A 23,211-nucleotide genomic window follows, 5' to 3' on the forward strand; every position below is an offset into this window, starting at 1 on the left:
AAAGAGTTCAAACAGGTGGAGGCCATTATAATAGCCTGATCAATTTGTCTTGTCCATGATTAGTTAAAGGCCTGATGGTGGATGGATGGCCTTGAAGTACCGGGCCTTGATGACAAACTCCATTTTTAGTGTCTCCTCTAGCTGCGAGAACAACGATGAGAACGTACCTGCACGAGATTGCGCTACTGGTTTCATAACCCATTGCGAGAGCAGCTGGGAGTTGCCATGAGAGACAATGCGTGCGGGAGGCGGGCGAGCTCCTGCTGGTAGGCGATCTTCTGTGGGAGGAAGGACGGCCAGAGCGCAAGCTCCGCGTCGAACACGGGGGCGGCGACAGGTCAAGCGGCAGGAGGTGCGGCGGCTCGTCGGTTGTCGGACTGGTGGCGGGGAATCGAGGCGGCGAGGCAGTAGGAGGTGGGAACGGGTGAGGTATGGCCTAGAGGTGCAGCGGCGGCGACCAGAAACTACAACGGCAGCGCTGGACGGGAAGATTTGGTGACGGCGGCTCATTTCTATGTCGTGCGAGAAAAAAGAACGAAGCGAGGGGGTTTACGGAAAGATAGCTTACGGGATTTTGTTACGGGATTAGGTGTCAATCAAGGATTTGTCGTTGAATTTTTTCCTGCAACTGAACCAACACTTCCTTCCAATGGATTGGTTCCCCGATCTCCCCGTAAGCTTTTTCGTAAGCTCTCTCCCGTAAGTGTAGCATTGTTGGTACGAGTGGTCGGGCCAAACAGGGAGGAAAATGTTTCGTTCTTTGGAGGGCACTTCTGTTGTAATTTTATCGAACAGTAGGGGTATTAGTTGGTACTTGTTCGGGGTTACCGTTGAGAAGCTTGGGAAGCTGCTCTCCGGACGCTTCCTCGGACCGCCAAAATTGCACTATGATGATGTCAAACTGCGGTAGGGAAAAACCTTTTAGTCTTCTCCAGTGGGAAACCTATAAGCCACTCTAAAAACCTAAAAGAAGGGGGCCAAAGACTGGCCCAGCTTTGCCGGTGGTGGAGCTCTTATTTGCTTCCGGTGCAAAGCTGAGACTACCTCCCCAGAATGCGTTTTACAATGATAAGGATTTCGGCTTGTGCATGTACTTCAGGCGAGATGAAGCCGGAGTGAAGGGCAAACAGATCTTGGGGAGCTCCATAACAAAACTATCGGGCTCACATTTGACATCGAAGGCCCAATTCGTTTTCCAGGACGGCGACCGTTGATCGCTCACTAATGTGAGTACAAAGTTGCCCTTGTATATAATCAGTTAGTAAACTCCTTTGTATTGTTAACTAAACTTTCGGTACTTATGTAGATGCCTAATGACTGTTAATCTTGGTGATGAATCAGATAATTTTATTTGGAATCTTACAACCTTAGGATTATTCACTGTTAAGTCTATGTATGAAGACTTGATGAATGACCACATTCTTTTTCTGCAGAAATATTTATAGAAGCTAAAGATCTCACTCAAGATAAAAATATTTATGTGGTTTCTCAATAACAAATTGTTGTTAACCAAAGATAATCTTGCAATTTTTTTTGGAAAGGGTGTACGAAGTGTTGTTTTTGTGGTGCACAAGAATCTACTGAACACCTTTTTTTGCTTGTCCTTTTGCAAAGTTACTATGGCACATGGTTTACTTCGCTTTTGATCTTCCACCTCCAAATAATATTATTAATATGTTTGGCAATTGGTTGAATGGAGTTGACAAAAAAACAAAGGATCGGAAGGTATGGTGACCAAAAAAAGGGGGTAAGAGTGTGACGTTACGTGCTTTCCATTTTCTTAATTTCCGTGATTTTGGCAATCCCTTGATTATTGGTACACAATATATTTTCTTAAATATTGCATACCGTGCTTTCCATTTTCTTAAATTCCGTGATTGTAGCAATCCCTTTGATTGTTGGAACGCAATATATTTCCTTAATATTGCATACCGATCATGCTGAAATTTTTGGTTCTAGATCTTTAATCAAACGGTGCAGATGCGGTAGATGTTGGATATCAAATATTTTTAAAAACCTATAGACTTCTATTTAATATACTACCTCTGTCCATAAATAGATGTCTTATTTTTGTTAGAATTCAGATGTATGTAGACACCACTCCGTTCCAAAATTTTGATCCGAGATGAAGTGCTCATGCAGCTTTTCCGAAAATAAAACACGGCACATCGTATTTTCTCTTAATATGCAAGAAAGCAAAATTACACTTTCCGGGATTTCCAAAAGAAAAAACAGGACTTTCCCTTCTGAAGCACATGGTGACAGGCAGGATTCGTAAGCTACTTAGGCAAAGGCTGTCGAGATGTAGCCGTGACATGTATGGCCGGAGTCCTGCCATCACCGCTAGTTGCAGGATCAACGGCCGATGACGATCCTGGGTCGCCTTCAACAACAACGGCACACTCTTCGGGCAGGCCGCCTTGAAGCACGCCGCCGTTAGCCCCGGGACGGCCGTCTCTGGCTTCAAGCGCCTCATGGGCCTAGGGTAATTAAATTTGTTATCATGTACCAGTCGTTTCTTCCCTCTTTGGGCAAGGTTAGGCCGTCGATGGTATTGCAGTTTGAGTGGATCGATGATTTGATTGACAGGATGCATAACGCGGTGGTGAAGAGGGAGATGGAGCTAGTGCCGTACAAACTTTTTAGAACGCCATATGGAACGCCTGGAATTCAGATCCAGGCCGAGGGAGGCGACGCCAGGAATTTCCAAACCGAGGAAGTCGACGGTATCCTCATGTCCTAGCTGAAGCAGATGGCGGAGGCCGCGAGATCAAGAAGGCTCTGCTAAGAGCATCACTAGTACCCCTAAACTCTCAAATACTCAAAAATAACTGTTTTTTTACATTTTGCGAGAGAAAAAAACGCGTAGACTAGATCCCCTAAACCCCCAAACCCTCAAAAAAATTTAGAGGTCCAACCCTCAAACACGATTTCAACCTGTAGAAGTGAGGGTTGGGGAGGCCGAACTGCACCCAACCCGCACTCCTCTTCCTCGTCGCGCGGGAGGGAAATTTCCTATCCCCAAACTCCCGCCCCGCGCCGCCGGCCGCCGCCCCACCGGCCCCCGCCCCGCCGGCCCCCGCCTCCCCCCGCTCCGCCTCGGCCGTGCGCCCGTCCCTCCGCCTCCACCGGCCATGGCGACGCCGCCCCCCGCTCCGCCTCCGTCGGCCGCCGCCCCCCGCTCCGCCTCCGTCGGCCGCCGCCCCGCCGGCCCCCGTCGCCCCGCGTCCGTCCGCTGCCCCGCCGGCCCCCGTCGCCCCGACAAGTTGAAGCGCGGTGAACAAGCGAAGCGCAAGGCCGATATGGAGGAGAGGATGCTCAAGCTCAAGGAAGCAAAGTCATGGAAAAAGATCATGGCCGAGAAGAAGGAGCACATGATGATGTGCAAAAAGGACATGGATGAAGACCAATTGGCGTGGTGGAAGGAGACCAAGGAGGACATCGCCGAGAGGAAGAGGCTACTTCGTGGTGCGTTCTCTACTCTTCGAGGTGACACTCCGATGAGTTGTGGTGGCGATGGCGGTGTGGAGGACTCCACCACCGGCGCCTATGGAGGTGCTTGAGGCGATGGCGGTGTGGAGGAGATGGCGCCGAGGTGCAACTTTTTGGTGACGGTGCCGATGAGAGGTGGAAGATGATGATTTTGTGATGTAAACTATTAAACCATGCATCAATGATTTTCATTTCCTAGTTGTTTCAATGTTGTATGTGTTTTTCTAGTGATAATTGTGATATGTCATATAACAATTAGAAGGGTTGGGGTTGGGACAAAGACTAGAACCCTCAAACCCAACCCTTATAACGAAACTGGGTTGAACCCTCAAATCCAACCCTTATAACGGAACTGGGTTCTGACTCATGTTTTTCAACCTCTAAAACTGCCAAAAAATATCCATTCTCAACTCTTAAACTGATTTGAGGGTTTGATAGTTTAGGGGCACTACTAGTGATGCTCTAACCGCCCCTGTGCGCTTCACGGCCGATCAGAAGCATTCTCTGATGGCGCACGCTCGGTGGGACGGCGGCTTCTCCGCCACAAGGTCCGTGGGCGAGTATGTGGCGGCGGCCGCGGCGTACGGCCTTCACGAGAAGCCGCGCCATGGCAAGGTCATCCTTGTCTTCCATATGGGCGGCCGCACGACCCACGCCACGAGGTTCAAGTTCAGGTATAGGGATGGGCTGGCCCATCATTTGGGCGCAAGCTATGAAGCTCAGCTGGGCGGCGCCGACCTCACCGGCAGGGTTGTCGACCACTTTGTGGAACTGATCAAGGAGAAGCACCACCGGGACATCCGGCAGGACGAGAGCGCGCTCCGGAAGCTGTGGGCGGCGTGCGAGATCGCCAAGAAGACGTTGAGCCACCGGGAAGACGCTGTGGTGAAGGCCGAATCGGTCTTGGACGACGGCGCGGATTTCTTTGCGCGGCTCACGAGGGCACAGTTCGAGGAGCTGAACGGTGATCTGCTGGCGAGAGCCGTGGGCACTGTGGAGCGGGCGGTGACGTGGCCCGCCCCGCCCGACCAGTGGGAGAGCCGCAAGGAGAGCGTCGACGCGATCATCCTTGTCGGCGGTAGCGTGAGGATCCCCAAGATTGCCCAGTTTTTCAGGGACTACTTCCATGGGCGGGAGGCAATCGTCGAGGAGGAAGCGGTTATTCGCGGTGCTGCTCATCTCTCCCGTCGCGAATCTGCGGACTTCACGCTCCAGTGTGCTGATTACTACTCTGACTACTTTGGATGCTGATGTATGAGATGATCCGGTACTAGTGTGTTCTTTATATTCTCTACATATAATCACGGGAAGCCAGGTTAAATGCTCGCGAACCCCCGGACGATTGCCTCCTCGCAATCCTCCGCCTCCTATGCACGCCACGTGTCCCCGTGGGATGGAAGGAAACGAGCAGCACACGATTTTAATAAAACTGACATATTTTTGTAACAACTCATGAAATAACCTGTTTTGAAAAAGATTTTGTGAATTGACCTTTTTATTTGTCTCCGCACTAGACGGAGCCAAACTCCATAGCTTGATGCCACCATCGACGGCACCGTGCCTCCACGACGCCACGGCCAGCGGCGCTAAGCCCACATAGACGTGGTGGTCGGCGGTTGTGATGGGACCCGCAACTAGGAAGCTTGGCTTCGTCCCGGACGGCGTCGTGCTATGTAGTTTGGCTCCACCCGCAATGGAGCCATGCCCCTTAGATGGAAATAACAGTCAGACCCGCATCTGGGTTGTCCTTAGCATCAGAACGAATCGTTTCTTCCACCTCGCGACCCTGACCACTAGTCTCTCTCTCACTCCCCCACTTAAGTTCCCCATCAAATCCCTCAGATCAGTTGTGTTTCTTCATGGATTTGGTGTATTTGGTACCTTTCTTCACTAGTAATCTCCCCTACTTAAGTTCCCCATCAAATTCCCTTTAGGCCCAAGAGGTAATCTCCCCTATTCTCCCTCTTTTTGTCCAATTAATTTCGTTGATTTGGTGCCTTTCTTCACAAGTAATGAAACCCTAGATCTTCCATTTGAAAGGTTTATTCTTATGGATTGGCCAATGGTTCTTGGTTAGACGGCTATGAAACATTAGGTGTTGAAATTGGTGCTTAGGGTTAGGGTTATCAAAGATTATGATGCATTTGGATTGTTGTCATTTTTTAGATGGTAGGAATAGTGAATGTTCATCATGTGTACAAAGCAACTTTCTTGAAAGGCAATGCCGAGTGTGTTGACCTAGAGGAGATAGTCATGGTATTCATCACTAGTCCTACCTACGCCGAGGTTGTTGAAAGAATTAGATTCGATTTGAAGTGGATGGAGCCAAGTGATGCATGTGAATTGATTGGAACGTATAATGCCAGGTTTGGACATCACAATCGGTTGAAGATAATGCCCGTTGACTCCGAGTTGAATTGAAGTGCATACAAGGAGATTGTGGCGGGTTCCCAAGATAAGTCTCTCGAGGTATTTCCCACGAGGAAGTTTGTTGCTCGGTTGAGCATTGACTTGAACCGGCATTCTTCCCCATTTGCTCGCAATGTGCCATCTCAGTACCATAGTACCTATGTGTACGACACTCGAATGAGATAACCCATGGTAAAGAGCTCTCTAGAGAGTAGCTACAGCCGAGATTCCCCACCATCTTCCTGCCTCAGAGAGCAAGACACATGTCCACCTCCTCCCCTCGCCACCAAGGATGGCTAGATGAAGCCACCCCACATCTGAGCTCCGCTGCAGGACATGCATGGCACAAAGCAAATTGCTTATTGAAGAAGGCCTCACCGGAGTTGCCGACCACGACTAGCTTCCGCCATGAAAGCTTGACGAGGAGCACCTCTAGCAACCGTCTGATGCCGCAGCGAAGCATCAGAACGAGCAGCCTCCAGAGGAAAGAGAAGGCGGCCTTATTTCGGGAGATGCCTAGCTCCGTCTTCCTCTTCGACCACCACACCCTGCAGAAGAACATGGCCGAGAGAACGACGAGCGAAAGACGCGCCAGATCCGACCGAAGGGATCTAGCAGCCTACCCCCATTCTCCACAAAGGGTAAACCTAATCGAAAATAAGCCTACTACTACAACCGACGTCCTTCCTTTGCCTACTCTAGCCAGCATCACCGGCGAGAGAGGTTCCAGTTCGGCCTGGCGCCGCGGAGGAGAAAACCAGGCGAGAGAGAGCTTCTGGAGAGAACGAGAGGTGCTCGTTTTCTATTCTTTTGGACCAAAAAACGTACTGTACGTCGATCGCTGGATATATCTGTCGCATCGGCAGGCTAGGTTGCGGACGGTCGACGAAGATGTATGTGCATTAACTGACAATCACCAAGACTCCCGCGCAAATATGTAGGAGTATCTACTAACAGCTTCGTGGGAAAATACCCGGATGAACGGGTGCACATGCATCCGGTTTCACCAATTTTGGAAAAAAAAATACTATTTAAAAATCTCAAAAATAATGAAAATAATTTTTATGTACATATTATGTTGATACTTGCTTGTGTAAGTTTTAATGGAAAAATTCGATTGTATGTAGCCTATATAAAAATGACAAAATATCCAAATAACACCAGTATAATAATCGGAAGGAATGGGACGCAAGGGACGCGTCCGTCCCGGGCTCTCATCCTTTCCCCTGCCGAGGCCGAGCGTGTACTGCAGTGCCTCCCAAAAAAGCAAAAAAGTAGCTCCGGTCTAAAATCGCCGTAGTTCCTCTTCCATTCTCCGAGTCCCTTCGCCGGAAACCGCCGGCGAGGCCATTCTCCGGGGCGCGGCCGCTGCTTCCTGCAACATCAAGCTCCTACTCCCGCAGGCCCACCTCCGCACCCTCGCTCGCCGGTGAGTCCTCAGTCAGTCCCTCTCATCATTTTTCTCAGTTTGGGGCTCAGGCCGCGCGGTGTGCTCATGTGCGGTTTCTGATCCGAGCTCGTGCAGATGAACCCTGGATCTTCCCGCGGCCCATCCTGCTTTTCCTGCTTCGGATGGAATTTGAGGTCTGGGCGACATCGTCTGGTAAGTACAGTAGTTGTCTCTGTCATTCACGCCTGCTAACAACAAGTCATTATTAGGATCATACACCCTGAACCTGAAGCGCACATATCTCGTGGATTAGCAATCATCTCACTCATTCACGCTGCTAACAAATCATTTTAGGATATTTCCAAATGGGACTGGGAAGAGATCTTGGGAGAAATTATATTTCTTTTCTTATTTAACTGTCAATATACACTACAGTGTACAGCCGCATTCTCATGCCACTTTTTGGAAAATTGTGAACCCCTCTGCCCATGGGCCTATGACATAGGCTAAAACACATGATTTGTGGCTTCACTCATTTGGTGTATCATGTAAACCAGAAAAAATATTGATAAAGGGGACCAGCAAAAATGGGCATTCTCGATTTTCTTCAATGAAAGTTGGATGCGGTTTCAGTTTACGCAAGTACTGCACGAACGACACAACCATGTCCCATCCTTGTACGATCCGAGATCGGGTGGTGCGCTGCACTTTGATGCAGCTATGAATGGTTTGATCTTGTTGTCATACTTGTAGCAGTTCTTCAGTTAAAATAGCGTATTTAATTGCAGTTACAACACTTTTTTATTGAGTATGAGCTTTCGAGCTTGAATCCAGTGGTTACTACCTTTACTAAGTACTGATGATTTTAGTTTGAATACTTTAGTTCGGCTCATCGTTTTGTATATGTTGGGTACTAGTATAACTTCTAAAGTTTGTGGCATTTCAAGGTTTTAAATACTTCTTTCTTTATTTATATGAAGATGACGGTCTTTCTCCGGGATAAGCAAAGAGACATGGAACCCAAGAAAGAAATAACCATGCCATTCCTAACTGATGACCTGGTGGTGGAGATTCTGTCTCGGTTGCCGCTGAAATCCTTTTGCCGATTCAAGTGTGTTTGCAAGTCCTGGCTTGCCTTCTCATCTGATCCACATCACAGCCAGAAGCTCCCAAGAACTCCAGTTGGTCTCTTGTACCAAAGGTGCGATTATCGCAGTCCCATCCATCTCGCCGGACTTCCGTCAAGTGGCAGGGAAATAGACACAGCTCTTTGTTTTGTGCCAAGTTATCATCATCTAAGGTTAATGGATTGTAGCAACGGCCTACTCCTGTGCTGTTATGAAGGTTTCACAGGATATTTTCCAGATGTTTCACGTTCCGTTGTGTGCAATCCGGCAACGAAAGAGTGGATGTTTCTCCCACATACTCAACCTGGATCAGATTCTGATTATCATGTCGTGTTGTGCTTTGATCCATTATGGTCCCAACACTTTTATGTCTTCAAATTCCAGAAGAGGCGTTCGTCGCATCCTGTAGACCAACCAATCAATGAATTTGAGATATTCTCCTCTCAGGATCTCTTATGGCATAGTAGTCTCCTGGAAAGTGAAATTAGTTTTCATGGTCGATCACACTTCATTCACGGGGTGTTGTATGTTGAGCACTCGTCGGATCGTTGTGTCCTTGCAATGGAAATAAATGCAATGGCCACAAGCATACAACTGCTCAAACGAAGGATTATTCAGCTGCCAGGATTCTCTGTCATGCCAGAGATGTTCCATTGTTGTCATGGCCGCGTTGCCCAGTCATCAGGGGTCTTGTGCTATGCGCAGCAACAAATAGATGGTTGCATGATGCAAATTTGGAGTTTGGAAGGCTCTTCGTCTGAGAGGTGGGTGGTGAAGCATCGGCTAAATATGATCGATGCATTTGGGAGGGACATCTTGGTCCACACTGATTCTTCTGGATCCTTGTGGTCCAATTATTACATCTTGGCTTTTGACCTTGATAGAGAGGTTGTTATCCTGGGGGAGCATGGCACTTGGAAATTCCTCTTGTTTACCATCAGTACCAAAAAACTCTTAGAGCTTCAGACTCCCACAACCTGTGAACTGTCCTATAAATTTTACTACGTGCCATACTACTGCAAGCTTTCCAGCTTCAGTGCGTCAAGGGATTTAAGATGAATGTCAGCTTGCAAATATGTATCTTATGAGTGCTGTAATCTGTAAGCATTCTTAGTGCTTTAAGGGGCTCAAGAATGTTAGCCAAGTCGTGTATATTATGCTATGAAGGTTGTACTTTGTAATCGTTTTTACGTGCATTAGCTGCACCAAACAACTGTTATGTGTGTATGAGATCGCTGGATTGCTGGCTTTGTGTGCCAATGTGTAGTGCCTTCCCCTGGCAAAACATAGTTTAGTGCTTTTTTATTGCCTTTTTCACTTATTAACGTTTGTGCTACCCTCTTAGAGTTGTTTCGGTTATTGGTTTCTTTTCTTTTTTCAGGTAAGGTTATTGGTTTCTTGTTGAGACGGTTTCATGTTCGTTTTTCTAAATAAAAAAGACTGCATACGGGCACATGTTTTGTAGGATTTAGCTGGAATCACGCATGTGCTCCCATCCCTTTGTGCTGCTATCATGTTTCAGCGCTGTATGTATTGAATTTAAATTTTGAATGCCTCCTGGTTACTGTTAGATCTTTTGTAATAACCAGTGCAACTACAACCGGAAACTTCATGTAAACGAACTGTATTTGGTTTCAGCATTGCATGCGGGGGCTATGTCCTGTTTTCAACAAGCCAGATGACATAACTAATCAAATAGGAAAATATGCATATGTCATATGGCAGTCACAGAGATCTATATCCACGTGAAACAACAACATTAATCAGTTGGGTTGGAAGTTTGGTGCAACCGAAGAGAATATCAAATTTCCTCTGTTTCTTTGAAGCTATCAAACTTCCTTTTGATGGTTTGCCCTACATTACTTGGGCGTTCGATAATTTTGCACAGAGCAATGTGAGGCAAATGATCTGATGGTCAAGTAACGTCAGGTAGCAGGAACTTTGAAGCAGACGCCGAGGACATCATCCAAAGGTGCATGATCGCCGGTCCCTTCGTCTCTCCATGCATACAACAGTTCTTTCCCTCTGAACACGAACATTCCACCCTGCAGAAAGCAACACGAGCAAACATGCGTTCAAACAATCAGGAGTTCAGGATCAAGCAAGTCTTCAAACTTCTTCTGGGTGACAAATGCATGGACAGAGATAAGGAGGCAGCGAATTCAGTTAACCTGCTGCATGACACCCGTCAGGTCAGATGGTGTGCCTTGCAGCGTGTAGTTCTTGGTCGCCTCCTTGATGGAGTCGAGCCTCGAGTATATTTTAGCCTTCATCATGCACATAGACATATGGACATTTTAGCTTCGTTCATGTAAGCAGATTGTGAAAGAATAGCTGCATGATCAGAATTCAGAAACGCTGTGCTGAATTGTGGTTCTTACACTAGCTGGACTGAAGAGGGTCCGGCCTATTCCGTGGTACAGGCCCAGGACATCGTAAGCCTGAAATCAAACGAGTTCACAGTCATTCATCACAGACATTTCTTCACTCAAACAAACAGTAGAGGAACAGATAAATGGAGCTGAGTGGATCGTCACCTTGCGCTCCGGGTCGGCGTACAAGCTATCCGAAGGAAACGGCAGCTGTAATGCAAAGCATCCCAGATCGAGAACAGTCAGCTCCATCCCGAGGAAACAAGCAGAACAATTGCAAATGGACATTTGTGCATAGTCTGATCAAAGTGAATGTCACCAAGACAACACTACTCATCTCTTGCTACGTCTGAAAATGCTGCCACTTCTTCGCCGAATTGGAAGATGGCACGGTGCTAACACCGACACTGAACCACAGGCTTACCCGATCAGCGAGAATGCGAGCTTTATCAGAGGTGCCGACGCCGATGGCGATCAGTTTAGCTCCCGCGGACTCGAATTTCTCCATGGAGTTGTTGAGATCAGAGGCCAGCTCCCAGCTGTAGGCATGGCAAACGGCAAAGCTTAACAGGCGACGGTCCAAGAAACAGAGGAAGGAAGCATGCAGCGTGTCAGCGCAACGGCAGCCTCACCAGCAGAAGCATCCGAAATGCCTCAGCAGCGCGACCACGGCCACGCCCTGCTCGCGGAATCAAACAACACGAGTTGGTTCACGATGTTCAGAGAAAATTGCATGATGCCGAAACCAGATAAGTTTGAGAGTACCTCGGTGGAGTCCCACAGGTCCCTGAGCGGGACGGCGTCGCCGGTGCCCGTGGCGAAGACCGAGACGCCCTCGAGAGCGTCCCACGCCGGGGTGCCGGCGTCGAGGGGAGAAGCCCCCGCCGCAGCTGAGACGCGCAGCGACCGGCGGCAGAGTCGCGGGAAGGGGCCGCGAGGTCCCGAGGCGGACAGGCGCCGGTGGCACGGCGTGCGGAGTTGGGCGTACGAGAGCGAGAGCGACAACGAGATGGCCGTCGCCATGGAGACGGCTGAACGCCGGCGCGCAAACTACAGGTGGAATGGGACCGGTGGAATGTCTGTCCGTGCCTGCATGCTGCGAGCGGGCGGGCGTTGAGCCACCGGCATTGGAAGCGACCCGAGTGGCCGGAGCTGCGCGGCACCAGGGCGCGGGGCGTGGCGCCATCTCTTCCTCTAGTTTTTTGCAAACAAAAAAAATTTAAAGGACACCGTTTCGATGTGGCGTCCAACGTGGGAGCTCTCCCGATCCTTGGTTCTCTCTAGTTTTGGCCATGGCCGCAGGCCCGCGGCTCGCCGCTTCTCCTAACTCCCTCACTGTTCCCTTTCTCCACTTCCTCCGGTTACACAGGCACAGAGGCCACTGTCGCTGATGTCCGCCACCAGGGGCGCCGCCGTTGTCTCAGGTGGTCATGGCAGTTGAGGGTTAGAAATTGTCATGGCCACCGAGGTCTCCTTGAAGGCTTGAGAGAGATGGCAGATTAGGACAGGATTTGGGGAGAATGCGCGACATAGATGGAAATCGGGGCTCATACCTTATTTCACAACGGAGGCACTAGTAGATTAGGAAGGTTCAATCTATACATCGAGTAAACCCTTTTTTCTTTTTTACCTCTCGACCTCCTGACGTGGGCGCCGCGCGCCGCCACACTTCTGGCCGCCGCCGAGAACCCCGCTCTACCGCCCGCCGCCGAGCACCCCCTCCGCCGCCCGCCGCTGCACGCTGCAGGTCAGTTTCCCCTCCCATCTCCACTTCTGTGCTTCTTCTTGGTCCGATCCGAGTTTCTTTTGCTGGCTTGCTGCGCAGACTGCGCTCCGTCGGTGCCGATGCCTTACGTAGCTACTACAGTACTTGCGAACTAATAACGGAATCACATGTATTGCCTAGTGCTGATTTTAGACATGGCTCCGCTCTAGGAAACATTGCAATGATGGGTCGAAGTTGCAAGTTACTGGCGATCTTGTTTATTGCAATCAGAGAAAAAAAGGCAATCTTGTTCATTGGGTAGAAGCATAACAACGTAAGTACAGATTATAGAACGCCTCTATTGAATTCATGCTGCACCGCTGCAGTTGTCAATCTTCTCGCAACAACCATGTCACACTACTCCTATATTCTCCTCAAGCTCCTAGCGATCTGGACGGTGCTCCCCATGTTTGAAGTGATCTTCCAGCAGTCAATAACGTTATTCACTAACCCTCCGCCCGCCTCCGCGCGGCGGCCGCCGCGCACCCATCCCCTACCTTCCCGAGCCCTCCACAGCGCAGATCCCCCTCCGCCGCCGCCGCCCTGGGCGTCGCCAGACAAAGCTTATGCGGCGTGACGGCGGCGGCGGCGGTTTCCCTCGGTCGCGGATCAAGGCGGCGCGGCGGCGGCTACCTTCTTCCAAGCGATGGTGGAGCGGGGTGGGTGGCGACCTAGGCGGAGCAGCTTCGGCCGACGACGGTGACGCGGGCGTGGCGGCGCGGATGTCGGGCCCGATCTAGGCCCGTTTGGGGCTGGGCGGGTGGTGACGTCTGCGCAGCGTCTCCCTCTTCTACATCGACGGCTCGCGGTGGTTCCCCTCGGCCACTTCCGCATCCCTGAGGACGCCCAGGGCAGCGGCTCTGGCAACGGTGGCGGTGGTCTTTTCCTTCGCCGAAGGAGGTCGGCCGATTTGCGACGAGTCGGGTTGCGTGGCTGCCGGTGAAAACCGAGCTTCGACCAAGTTCTTGGCGGGCGATGGCGGCGTCACGCGTCGCTCCCTTCCTGAAGGCATCGTCGACGCAGTCTGCGGTTTCTCACTCGTGCTGCTCCGGGGGAAACCCTAGGTCCGGGTCTCCCGGATCGGACGATGGCGGCGCGTCCTGCATCGTTCTACCTCTTGGGGCATCGTTTTTGGAGCAGTTGCTGGATGTTGGCGGACTTCGGTGGAGTGGTGTTCATCTACCACATTGTTGGCGCTGAGTCTCGGTGGCATGGTGTTGCGGGGTATCTACGACGGATGCGGGATGATGTATACGTGCGGGGAGGGTGGAGCCGTCTGGCGTCATGGTGGCATCGACGGCAGGTCTTGCAAGGTTAATGCGTTGATCTCTCTTGAAGATGGAGTCGAGGAAGACGGCGGGAGCAACTCCCGTGGCGTGTGCGTTGGCATGCGCTGAGAGTCTGCTTGACTAGATGTGTTTCTCACCTGCTATTGGGCGGTCTGAGAAGGCATTTAGTTTTGGATGATTTGAGTTGGTGTATTGTCACCCTCTTCATCCCAATGTAGGTATAGTAAGGTTGCTTCGAGTTTGATCTTTTGTATTTTTTCTTATAAGGTTTCGTGAATAATCTAATAAAAAAAGCCGTGTACATTCTTTGGATGCAGAAGCTGGGGCGATATTTCCCCCATTTCGAAAAAAAACTACTCCTATATTCTTGTATAATAATTCTCATTTGTACAAAAATCATTAATTTATATATTATTAATCTTTATTATATGTATGCAAACGTATCCCGGCCGCATCCGTGCTTTTGGAAAATCGCGGTGTCGCGCTGTATCCGTATCACCGTATCTGGCATCCTTTAAACGTAAGGCCGTAGCCCTGTCTTAAATTAATAAAACCGTTGCCGGCAGAGCGATACACAGTGCCGAAGATCAGCCAACAGGAACCGAAGAACAACCAACAAACAAAATAAAAGAAATGAAAAAAACAGCTAGAGCTTCGAGTCCATTGTCCCGCCTTGCCGTCCACCTGAAGAAGACGTGAAGTTGGAGAAGAAGGACGTCCTTCAGGTATTCACCCTCGCCAACCTCTAGAGGCCAACCCAAGCCACAATGACATCCGTTTCCACCTCTGAAGAAAGCTCCCTGCTTTCTCGCCCCGGATCGGAGGGCGCCGCGCCTCTCAAAAGGTAGAGAGCTCTCCCTGAGGACGCATGGGCATTGTACACTTGCCGCCAGAGGAGAAGGCTCCGCGCAATCGCCTCGCCACGCCGCCATCCACAGACTTCACCTTCGCCCGCAGCACCAACCGCAACAAACGAGACCAACCTGCCGGGAGAAGACAGAGAAGATGCGGTGAAACCGCTACTAGCTACCAACCATCCACCGCCGAGCACATCCACCAACCCCGCTATCTCAAGGCAGCGCCTTCAACAAGGGAACGGCGCCGGAGCGCCGCTGCCGCCCAAACCGAAGCTTTGGGTTTTCACCAGAGATAGGTAGGACATGGAGGAAGGAAGTAGACCTCGATGTCTCCTTCAAGAAGGAGATCGGCGCCGACAGCGTCGTCGACATCGTGACCGGCTGACCGCCACCATCGGCCAAGAGTTTCCCCCAGTCCAAAGCCCTTCTTTCGGCCGCATCCACCAACCACCAAATCGAGATCCATGGCCGGGGAGGTGAGACGGGCACATGGGGAGGAGCAGCAATCTTCGCCTGATGCAGGGTGGCCTCTGCACCTCGCCGACGCCCACCGCCCCCTCACCGCCCACACGGCCAAGAGCCACGGTCAGCAGCACTGGACGCCCGCCACCCGCCGCCAGGTCGACGCCGTCTCCGCCATCCAGGGCCGCCGCCTTTGCTTCCGCGTGGTCCCAGACCTGGACGAGGAGCAGCACCCCGCGGCCATCCAAGCACCAGCGAGGCCGAGGCGAGGGTGTGAGAGGAGGGCCGCCGCGCTTCCCGATGCCGGGGCCATCCCCCCAGCGCAGAGGCCTGCCTCCATTCCGCCGCCCCAGGGGACCCGCGAGCAGATCCCCGCCGCCCCCATCACCGGCTGTGCCAGGTTTTGCCGGCAGCAGCCTCAGGGGACGGCGAGGAGAGGGGTGGGGGAGGCGGCGGCGGGGGGGGGGGGGTCCGCCCCCTCGGACGCCTAGAGGAGACGACCCGAGGGGGTACCCAAAGTTCTCTATTAAGCACTACTGATTATTCATATCTGGGCATCCTAGCTCTCGACAGTGACAAATCAGGCAGTTTCGTGATCGCCTCTATTTTTACTTCTTATATCACCGGACAGGATGATGATGATGATACGTTGAAGCTTACACCCTTTTTTTTCCGTTGATCACATCTCGCTTGCAAAATTTGAGCTGAGGGTAGTACCTTGGTTTGAACTTACGCTAAAGGACATTTAGTTAATAACATGCTCGTAGGGGTTTTAATTTACTCTATCTTTGTTAGTCTAATTTTTATCTAAATAAGCTTAGATTGGCTCACCAGCTTGCATTGGTCAGGAAATCTTTAACTGGTAGCAGTTCACTCGGCTGGGGAAACAATCTTCCAGAGCAATGGTCCCAAATACTTCCATTCACCGATTGTTCTCCCCACACGTTGCAATCTGCCGCTGGACCTCGACCGCTGCAAATGGTGTGACATTTGCTGTATCTTCTCCCGCGGGCCATATCGGCGGCTTCCTTTCTAAGAAGCCATATACGCCACCGTCCTGGGCCTCAGATCTCTCCCTCGTCCCGTCCCACAAATTCACCCTCGGCCAAGTAAGCTTCGCTATCTCTAACACTGGCTCCATATTTGGGCTGATTAGTATGCAGATTTGAAGTAGTTTAAACTGGTAAGCAAGTGTGGAATGGTTAGTCTAATGTATTTTTGTTTCATTATCAAAACAGTTTCCAACTCCGATTCACAAGTGGAACCTCCCCAATTTGCCGAAAGACACAGAAGCATGGATCAAGGTGAAACACAAGAACCACTTCTTTGCTGAAATTCCAAATTTTGAGATACTCCGTGGTTGGTTCATTAGTACTATATTTGCATTTCGATTCTGATGTGGATATTTTTGCGTGACTGTAGCGGGATGATCTTGCTGGAATGGAACTGAGTGGCAACAAAGTTCGGAAGCTCGAATTTCTGATGGCAGATGCCGTCGCGCAGGGTGCCGACTGCGTTATTACTGTCGGTGGTATCCAGAGCAACCATTGCCGAGCCACTGCCGTGGCTGCCAAGTATGTTAATCTTGATTCCTATCTGATACTAGCTACCTCCACGGTAAGTCATATGCTTGTGAGGTGAAATTGATCGAAAAGCGTTCTGCGGCAATGCATTTTTTTGACTTGGTTTTGGTGGGATGTTTGCAGCCTCTTGTGGATAAAGATCCTGGTTTGGTTGGTAATCTACTTGTCGAGAGATTGTTGGGAGCGCACATTGATCTTGTCTCAAAACGAGAATTTGTTAAATTTGGGAGTGTGGTATGCTCTTGTCCATGAAGTGTTATGTTGTTGGTGCTTTGTGATTTTCGTAGATGTGTGTGATAATTTTGTCAAATCCTTGTCCATACATGAGTCTTACAAATTGTTCATGCTTCATTAGATACCTTTTTATTTGTTGAACGATAATCACATCAAATAGCATGTGTTTCGTTATTTTTCAGATTATTATATACTAGTATCATTTATTTTGCTCTTTTAAATTCTTGATGTTCCTGTCTTCTCTTTGGATACATGTAGTACAACGCTTTGTGGCAGTGCCCTCTCATAGCCTCAGTGATTAGTTTTTATTATACCTAGCATTATTTGTTATGCTGTACCTCTTGTATTGCTCAAGAAGTTTTCCAATCACAAAATTGTATTTTTACTTGTAGGCTTTAACTGATTTGCTAAAAAAGAGACTTCTGGAAAAAGGACGGAAGCCGTATGTGATTTCTGGTGGTGGATCCAACTCATTAGGACATTGGTATGATCTTATATGTGTTGATAGCTGCTAAAACTATAATTTTGTTCTCTTGCATTCCTGCTTTTAGCATAGTTTGAGGTTTCCTCGTGGATTGATATTCATGGATAGGGTTGTCTTAGTGTGTTGTGGACATTGATACATTGCACATGTTGGGCTAAGACTTGCTTAGGGGGTTCCTTCCTACTGTATTAGAAAGTCTAGGATTGTACGAGTCTCGTACACTAGGACCTCTTACTGTGGTAGGAAAGGTTAAGGGTCTGAGCATTCACTATATAAAGACACTATTTGTCTTTTGTTCCAGAAAAAAGTACCATTTTATTATCTCCCAAATATTCTTTCACCTAGGCTATGTCTATCTAGTTTCCCAGTAGCCATGCCAGCTTGCTATGTCTTTGCAGAATAATTATCCTGTTGTTACCCAAGGTTCACAACATACCCCATCGAGAAAATAGTTACTCTGTTTGATGTGGACTTGGCCTTTACTACCCATATAAGCAAGAGTGTCTGGATATGATCTCATACAATGGCTAATCAGTTGCACAAATAATGACTTGTTGTGTTCAATATGCATACGAGGTTGTAGAAAATGTTAGTTTACTCTGTTCAAACTGTGTCAAGAAGACACTAAAATTTTCATTGTGCAAACTGAATGTAAGATTACGCACTGTCAAAGCAAAAGCTGTAGTTCAAAAAGGCCTCAGGAATTTTTGTAATGATAATTTAGTTTATGACATTCAATCTTATGCATAACGTATAGGTATCTTGCTGTTACAGGGGATATATTGAGGCAGTAAGAGAGATTGAGCAGCAAATTCAGTTATCTGGTGATATTCAGTTTGATGACATTGTTGTTGCATGCGGCAGGTATTTCAGTGACACCTGCTATTTTTTACATTTGTATGGGTAATTTTGTGTGCATGTTTTCTATTGTTTCATGCATACATCATGGAATTTGTTATATTTTCACTTTATGATTTGATGATTGAACATTGTGCAGTGGTGGAACTGTTGCTGGTCTTGCTTTAGGATCGCAATTGAGTAGCTTAAAGGCAAAAGTATAAGCTTTCTTTAGCTATTTTCTTACCTTGCTGATGTTTCCATACTAACCATCCACTTGTACAATAGGTCCATGGATTCTCTGTTTGTTATAACTCTCGGTACTTCTATGACAATGTTCAAGGTCATATTGATGAACTTCAACCTGGTTTGAATTCCCATGATATAGTCAGCATTGAAGATGTGAGTATGCTGTATAACTTCTATTGTTTGAGGATCTTGAAAAAGAGTTCATCCCTTGTTCTTTCACATGTGCTGCTCCTGACTATACGTTTGTCCTTAGACCCAATGTGAATATTAGGTCCACTAAAATCCTAGAAATAAGTAAGCTAAGAACCTTGTTCTACAACCATTTTGAAGAATAAAAGTAGGGGTCACCATATCCATGTTTCATTTACAAAATAGACTAAACGTGAAATAATCTTAGTAGAACGCATTTGTCCGCTTAATTGTCTTGTCATTAATCACCAAAACCTGTAGGGGGGCTAGGTGCACTTTCAGCTTGCCATGGTTTTTCTGTGACTAATTTGCTCATTTCACAGTATCAGTTCTATCTTCTGTGATGGGACTATAATCTATTTATGTTAGTCGAATTTGTGAATATTTTGCTTGACAGGCTAAGGGCTTAGGTTATGCCATGAGCACAGCTGAGGAGCTTAAATTTATAAAGGATATAGCTGCAGCAACTGGCATTGTGCTTGATCCAGTCTACAGGTGCAATACTTTTCTTTTATGCGTGGCACCATATCTGATAGCCTGTATCCTAGTCCTTCCATTCAAGTGAAAAAGCATGCTATTCTTGTCTGTCAAGTTAATACTAAGACCCTTCCCATAAATTCGGGAAGAGATTTAATATTTGTGCTGCTTAACGAGGACATGCATGCTTTTGATTTCTACAGCGGAAAGGCAGCATATGGTATGCTGAAAGACATGTCCAGCAATCCAACCAAGTGGAAAGGGCGAAAGGTCCTCTTTGTCCATACTGGTGGTCTCCTTGGGTTGTATGATAAGGTGGATCAGCTGTCATCTGAAGTTGGGAGCTGGCGCAGAATGGATCTTGAAGAATTTGTCCATGCAAAGATGGCACTCGTAAGATGTTTCTGATTCATTATGTCATTTTTTTCTGTTTTGGAGTGGAATTCTGGACATTTCATTTGGCTTAGAGCATTTTATCTTACATTGGTACAGGGAAAATCATTTTTTTTTTTTTTTGAAACGGAGGCAAAAGCTTTGCCCCATCGATTAATTAAGAAGAAGTTGCTCAGTTTTTAGGAGAAAACCGAGCGAAAACCTACAACAACAGGGCTAAGCCCATACCAACATCACACCCACAAGAGAAAAACATCGAAAGAATGCAACCTCTAAACCAACTAGAACCGACACACAAGAGTTGGATTCCTAGAAAACTATGTTTTTAGTTGTTTACTATCATGATAACTTTTTTTTGAAATGGAGGCAAAAGCTTTGCCCCACCTATTCTTAATTAATAGGTGGGGCAAAGCTTTTGCCTCCATTTCAAAAAAAAAGTTATCATGATAGTAAACAACTAAAAACATAGTTTTCTAGGAATCCAGAAAATAAGTATCAGTAATTTCACAAGTATACTGTCTGTCAATAGTTTCCTGCATACGTGTTTTGGGTTTGTGTGCCGTGCTTGCACCGCTTACTTTAGGAAAAAATTGTTAGGTTATCTCTACTGGAATGCAAATGTACTTTTTTTAAAAAAATAATGTTAACATACCACTAGTGGTTGTATTTATTTGTTGTATGATGCTAGCTAGAGATGCAACCCATGTAAGACTTAAGGTGAACTATGTTAGCTGGCTCCTTCGATAATATGTTGCTTTTTTTTTGGTCATCGCTCGACATTTTTAATCAGGGTGGCCTCTCATTCTGTATTGTTTTGAGATGGTAAATAATTATTTTTGAACAAACTACTGGCTGCATGCCTAAACAGATTGCATGTCAAAGTGAGTATGGGACACATTGGATACGATAAAGAAATTTTCATGACACGAGGATATATGTCAATATTCATGCGAGAATAGTTCAACGGTTCAACCATATCTCGATAGACAATTAAAAAATATCATTGAGGTTGCTTCATTCAATGTTGATAGCTAATATATGTCTATCTCAGAGTTTAGCCCGAACTACTTAGTTTTGGAATAGACAAGTGTTTCATTTGTTATCGTTGTAATTGTTGACCAATCAGGAAGCTCTTCCTCAAGCTCCTACAAATTTGGTTGCAGAGAAAGGTGGCCTAAGTGTCCAATCGTCTACGAAGATGTCTCTGGCTAGAGATTAACAACATCTGTTAGTTTTGCCTCAGAAGGTGCTGAGAATGCCCTGGAGTAAAAACTGAACCATTCCTTTTATGGTGGCTGTTGTTAATTCTCTTATGAGAAGTGCTCTTGTTTTTATGCCCAGACCTTACACTTTAGTTGCACTACGATTTTGCAAATGCTTCTTGTCGTATTTTCCTTTGTTGCTGGTTTTGTGTTATATTGCTTTATTACTTCCTGTCGTCTCCATTTTATTGGTATAGTATTTGTTTGGCAAGTTTAGATGGCACTGAAGAGGCTGAGGTTGTGCTATTTGAGAGTTGGGTAAAGTGTGTTGATGATCTTGCTGTAGAAATAAGGACCGTTCAAATTTGCCTTGCGTAATTTTGACCGCAGATCTTGCTGTAACTTACATATGGAGCTGAATAAATTAGCTATGGTATGGTATGTTCTGTGATCGCGGCATGCGACTCTGGCGGCAGTCATGCCTACTATGGCGGCTGACAAAGCTGAACTGACTGAAAAACTGAATCTAGTTTTTTTTCCTGAGCTAGACGATGCCGATTTCCAATGCAGCACCTGGAACTTGAGTCACCCTGGTGGTTTTTTGAAAATGAATTAGTGCTAGGAGGAACGGATAGGGATTTAGTGCACATGGGCACCAGTGCTCCCTCCACTTTCAGATTTTTAATTTTTTTAAAACCTCACACTTCTTTTTCTCCAAAAAATTATGGCGTTAAATATGTAGGTAGATATGTATAGGAGGAGTCTACGCAAAAAAGTATACTATTTTGAGAGATACAAAATAAAAAAATTCTGACAAAAATGTATACTATTTTAATACTACTGTACTACGATTTAATGTCACAAATTTGTGTTTTTTGTATTTCCCAAAATACAACGTATTTTTTAACGAAACTTTTTCACATACACCTCTACTATACATGTCTATCTATATATTTAACAACATCATTTTTAGAGACATAGAAGTGTGAGGTTTTAAAAAAAATTAAAAATCTGAAATTGGAGGGAGCACTGGTGCTCATGTGTCAAAGACACTTTTTGTAGGAGGAACTAGACACTAAATGATATAGTAGAAACGGGACTTCAGGCGTGAGAATTCCAGAAATTCGTTTCTGATAGGATTCGAACTCTGGTCGTTGGGTGCGCAACTGCAACCCCAATTACTGGGCTATGTTCACGTCCTCCACCCTGGTGGTTTTGTTAGTATGGCCGCCTGGTAATCGTCGGTTTGGATGTACTCCAGGACCTCCAGGCCATTCTCGACCCTCCCAAATAAAGTGGCAGTGCGTCTCGATGTGTATGTTCCACTTATGGTAGCTCAAGCTTCCATGCAGGCGAGATTGCCGAGCAGCTGCTGAGCCACAGACTTTACATTGGCAGGAGGACATAGGTACCTTTTTTTTTTAGCATTAGCTCTTTTTTATAGACGAGTAGGCTCCCTGCCTAAGGGCATCTCCAGCGGGCCGACGTAAAACAGATGCCTAAATTGACCGCCTGCGTCTGTTTGTGTTGGTCCACGGAGATGAAAATAGTTATGCGTCCGTTTGCGTTGGGATGTCTGCGGCGGCCCGACGCGTTTGCCCGCGTGACATTTTCTTTTTGAAATATCCGAAAACATTAGAAACAATCAAATTGCACAAAAATATGGCCATCATATTGACTCAAATTGAGGTCTCAAATAAGTTCATCACATTGTGCACATGGTATGACACAAAATGGAATCTAAAAGGGGCACAACATAGCCAAAACCACAAAAATTATCCAAAAAGAGGCCATGGTGCTTGACAATCGTGCCGCAAATCAGCTGTCTCGGACGCGAATTTCGGCGCGCTTCTTCAGGAACCATGGTGTCGTTGTTCATGCTGCCCAAGTCGTCCAGCATGATCCTTATGTCCTCTGCCCGGATCTTGGCCTCGACATCCATCTTTCTGCCTTTATGATTATTGTTGTACTAGTAATTTTTTCGAGACACGGTATAGATGTAGGCATTCATAACTGGGGAGTATTAGCAAACACTTATCCATATGAACTAGCACCTTCTTTCCGAGAGACAGAGTCCAGAAACTGATATCTCGCTATATCGCCTCCTACTAAATAGCATTTTGCCCTTTATAAGACACCAATGTATCAAAACCATTCAACAAAAACTTGGTATTTCTCCGCCTCATTTCTTTGCTTGCACTTCGTTATACGAATGGCTTCCCTGAAAAGAGCTTACGGATGCGATCCATGGTTGAGCTGTGATCGCCCACGTTCATTCTTTCGGTGGCATGACATATCTGTCCGATCGACTGTCCCCAACGCCAGGTAGGCGTAGACCCACGGTCGCACTTCGGGCTCCGTAATAAAGAGTGCCGTAAAAAAGTGTTTTGGCAGGAAAAA

The 23,211-nt window shown here is 47.4% G+C and overlaps 4 protein-coding genes across 4 annotated transcripts; 3 read left to right on the top strand and 1 right to left on the bottom strand.

Annotated features, from left to right (window-relative positions):
* Positions 1 to 2,369: 2,369 nt before the first annotated feature.
* LOC124697323 (luminal-binding protein-like) lies at positions 2,370 to 4,743 on the top strand (the record flags this gene model as incomplete). Its single annotated transcript, XM_047229931.1, has 3 exons — positions 2,370 to 2,485; positions 2,590 to 2,736; positions 3,936 to 4,743. Coding segments are annotated over 3 exons (1,071 nt in total), but the record flags the coding sequence as incomplete, so codon positions are not given.
* Positions 4,744 to 7,428: 2,685 nt separating this feature from the next.
* LOC124704167 (F-box protein At5g07610-like) lies at positions 7,429 to 9,678 on the top strand. The gene is made up of 2 exons (XM_047236402.1): positions 7,429 to 7,504; positions 8,272 to 9,678. The coding sequence occupies exon 2, from the start codon at positions 8,272 to 8,274 to the stop codon at positions 9,475 to 9,477; it is 1,206 nt and encodes a 401-aa protein (XP_047092358.1). The 5' UTR covers positions 7,429 to 7,504; the 3' UTR covers positions 9,478 to 9,678.
* Positions 9,679 to 10,132: 454 nt separating this feature from the next.
* LOC124704169 (prostamide/prostaglandin F synthase-like) lies at positions 10,133 to 11,843 on the bottom strand. Its single transcript, XM_047236404.1, has 7 exons — positions 11,556 to 11,843; positions 11,423 to 11,469; positions 11,215 to 11,329; positions 10,956 to 11,000; positions 10,800 to 10,859; positions 10,590 to 10,685; positions 10,133 to 10,463 (listed from the first exon to the last, which is right to left on the bottom strand). The coding sequence occupies exons 1-7, from the start codon at positions 11,811 to 11,813 to the stop codon at positions 10,344 to 10,346; spliced, it is 741 nt and encodes a 246-aa protein (XP_047092360.1). The 5' UTR covers positions 11,814 to 11,843; the 3' UTR covers positions 10,133 to 10,343.
* Positions 11,844 to 16,589: 4,746 nt separating this feature from the next.
* Positions 16,590 to 20,928, top strand: LOC124704168 (putative D-cysteine desulfhydrase 1, mitochondrial). Its single transcript, XM_047236403.1, has 9 exons — positions 16,590 to 16,780; positions 16,870 to 16,980; positions 17,373 to 17,464; positions 18,239 to 18,328; positions 18,462 to 18,519; positions 18,590 to 18,703; positions 19,137 to 19,234; positions 19,420 to 19,609; positions 20,773 to 20,928. The coding sequence occupies exons 1-9, from the start codon at positions 16,604 to 16,606 to the stop codon at positions 20,785 to 20,787; spliced, it is 945 nt and encodes a 314-aa protein (XP_047092359.1). The 5' UTR covers positions 16,590 to 16,603; the 3' UTR covers positions 20,788 to 20,928.
* The last annotated feature ends 2,283 nt before the right edge of the window (positions 20,929 to 23,211 follow it).

This window comes from Lolium rigidum, chromosome 3 (genome assembly GCF_022539505.1).
Source record: "Lolium rigidum isolate FL_2022 chromosome 3, APGP_CSIRO_Lrig_0.1, whole genome shotgun sequence".
In the NCBI taxonomy this organism is placed as follows: Eukaryota; Viridiplantae; Streptophyta; class Magnoliopsida; order Poales; family Poaceae; genus Lolium; species Lolium rigidum.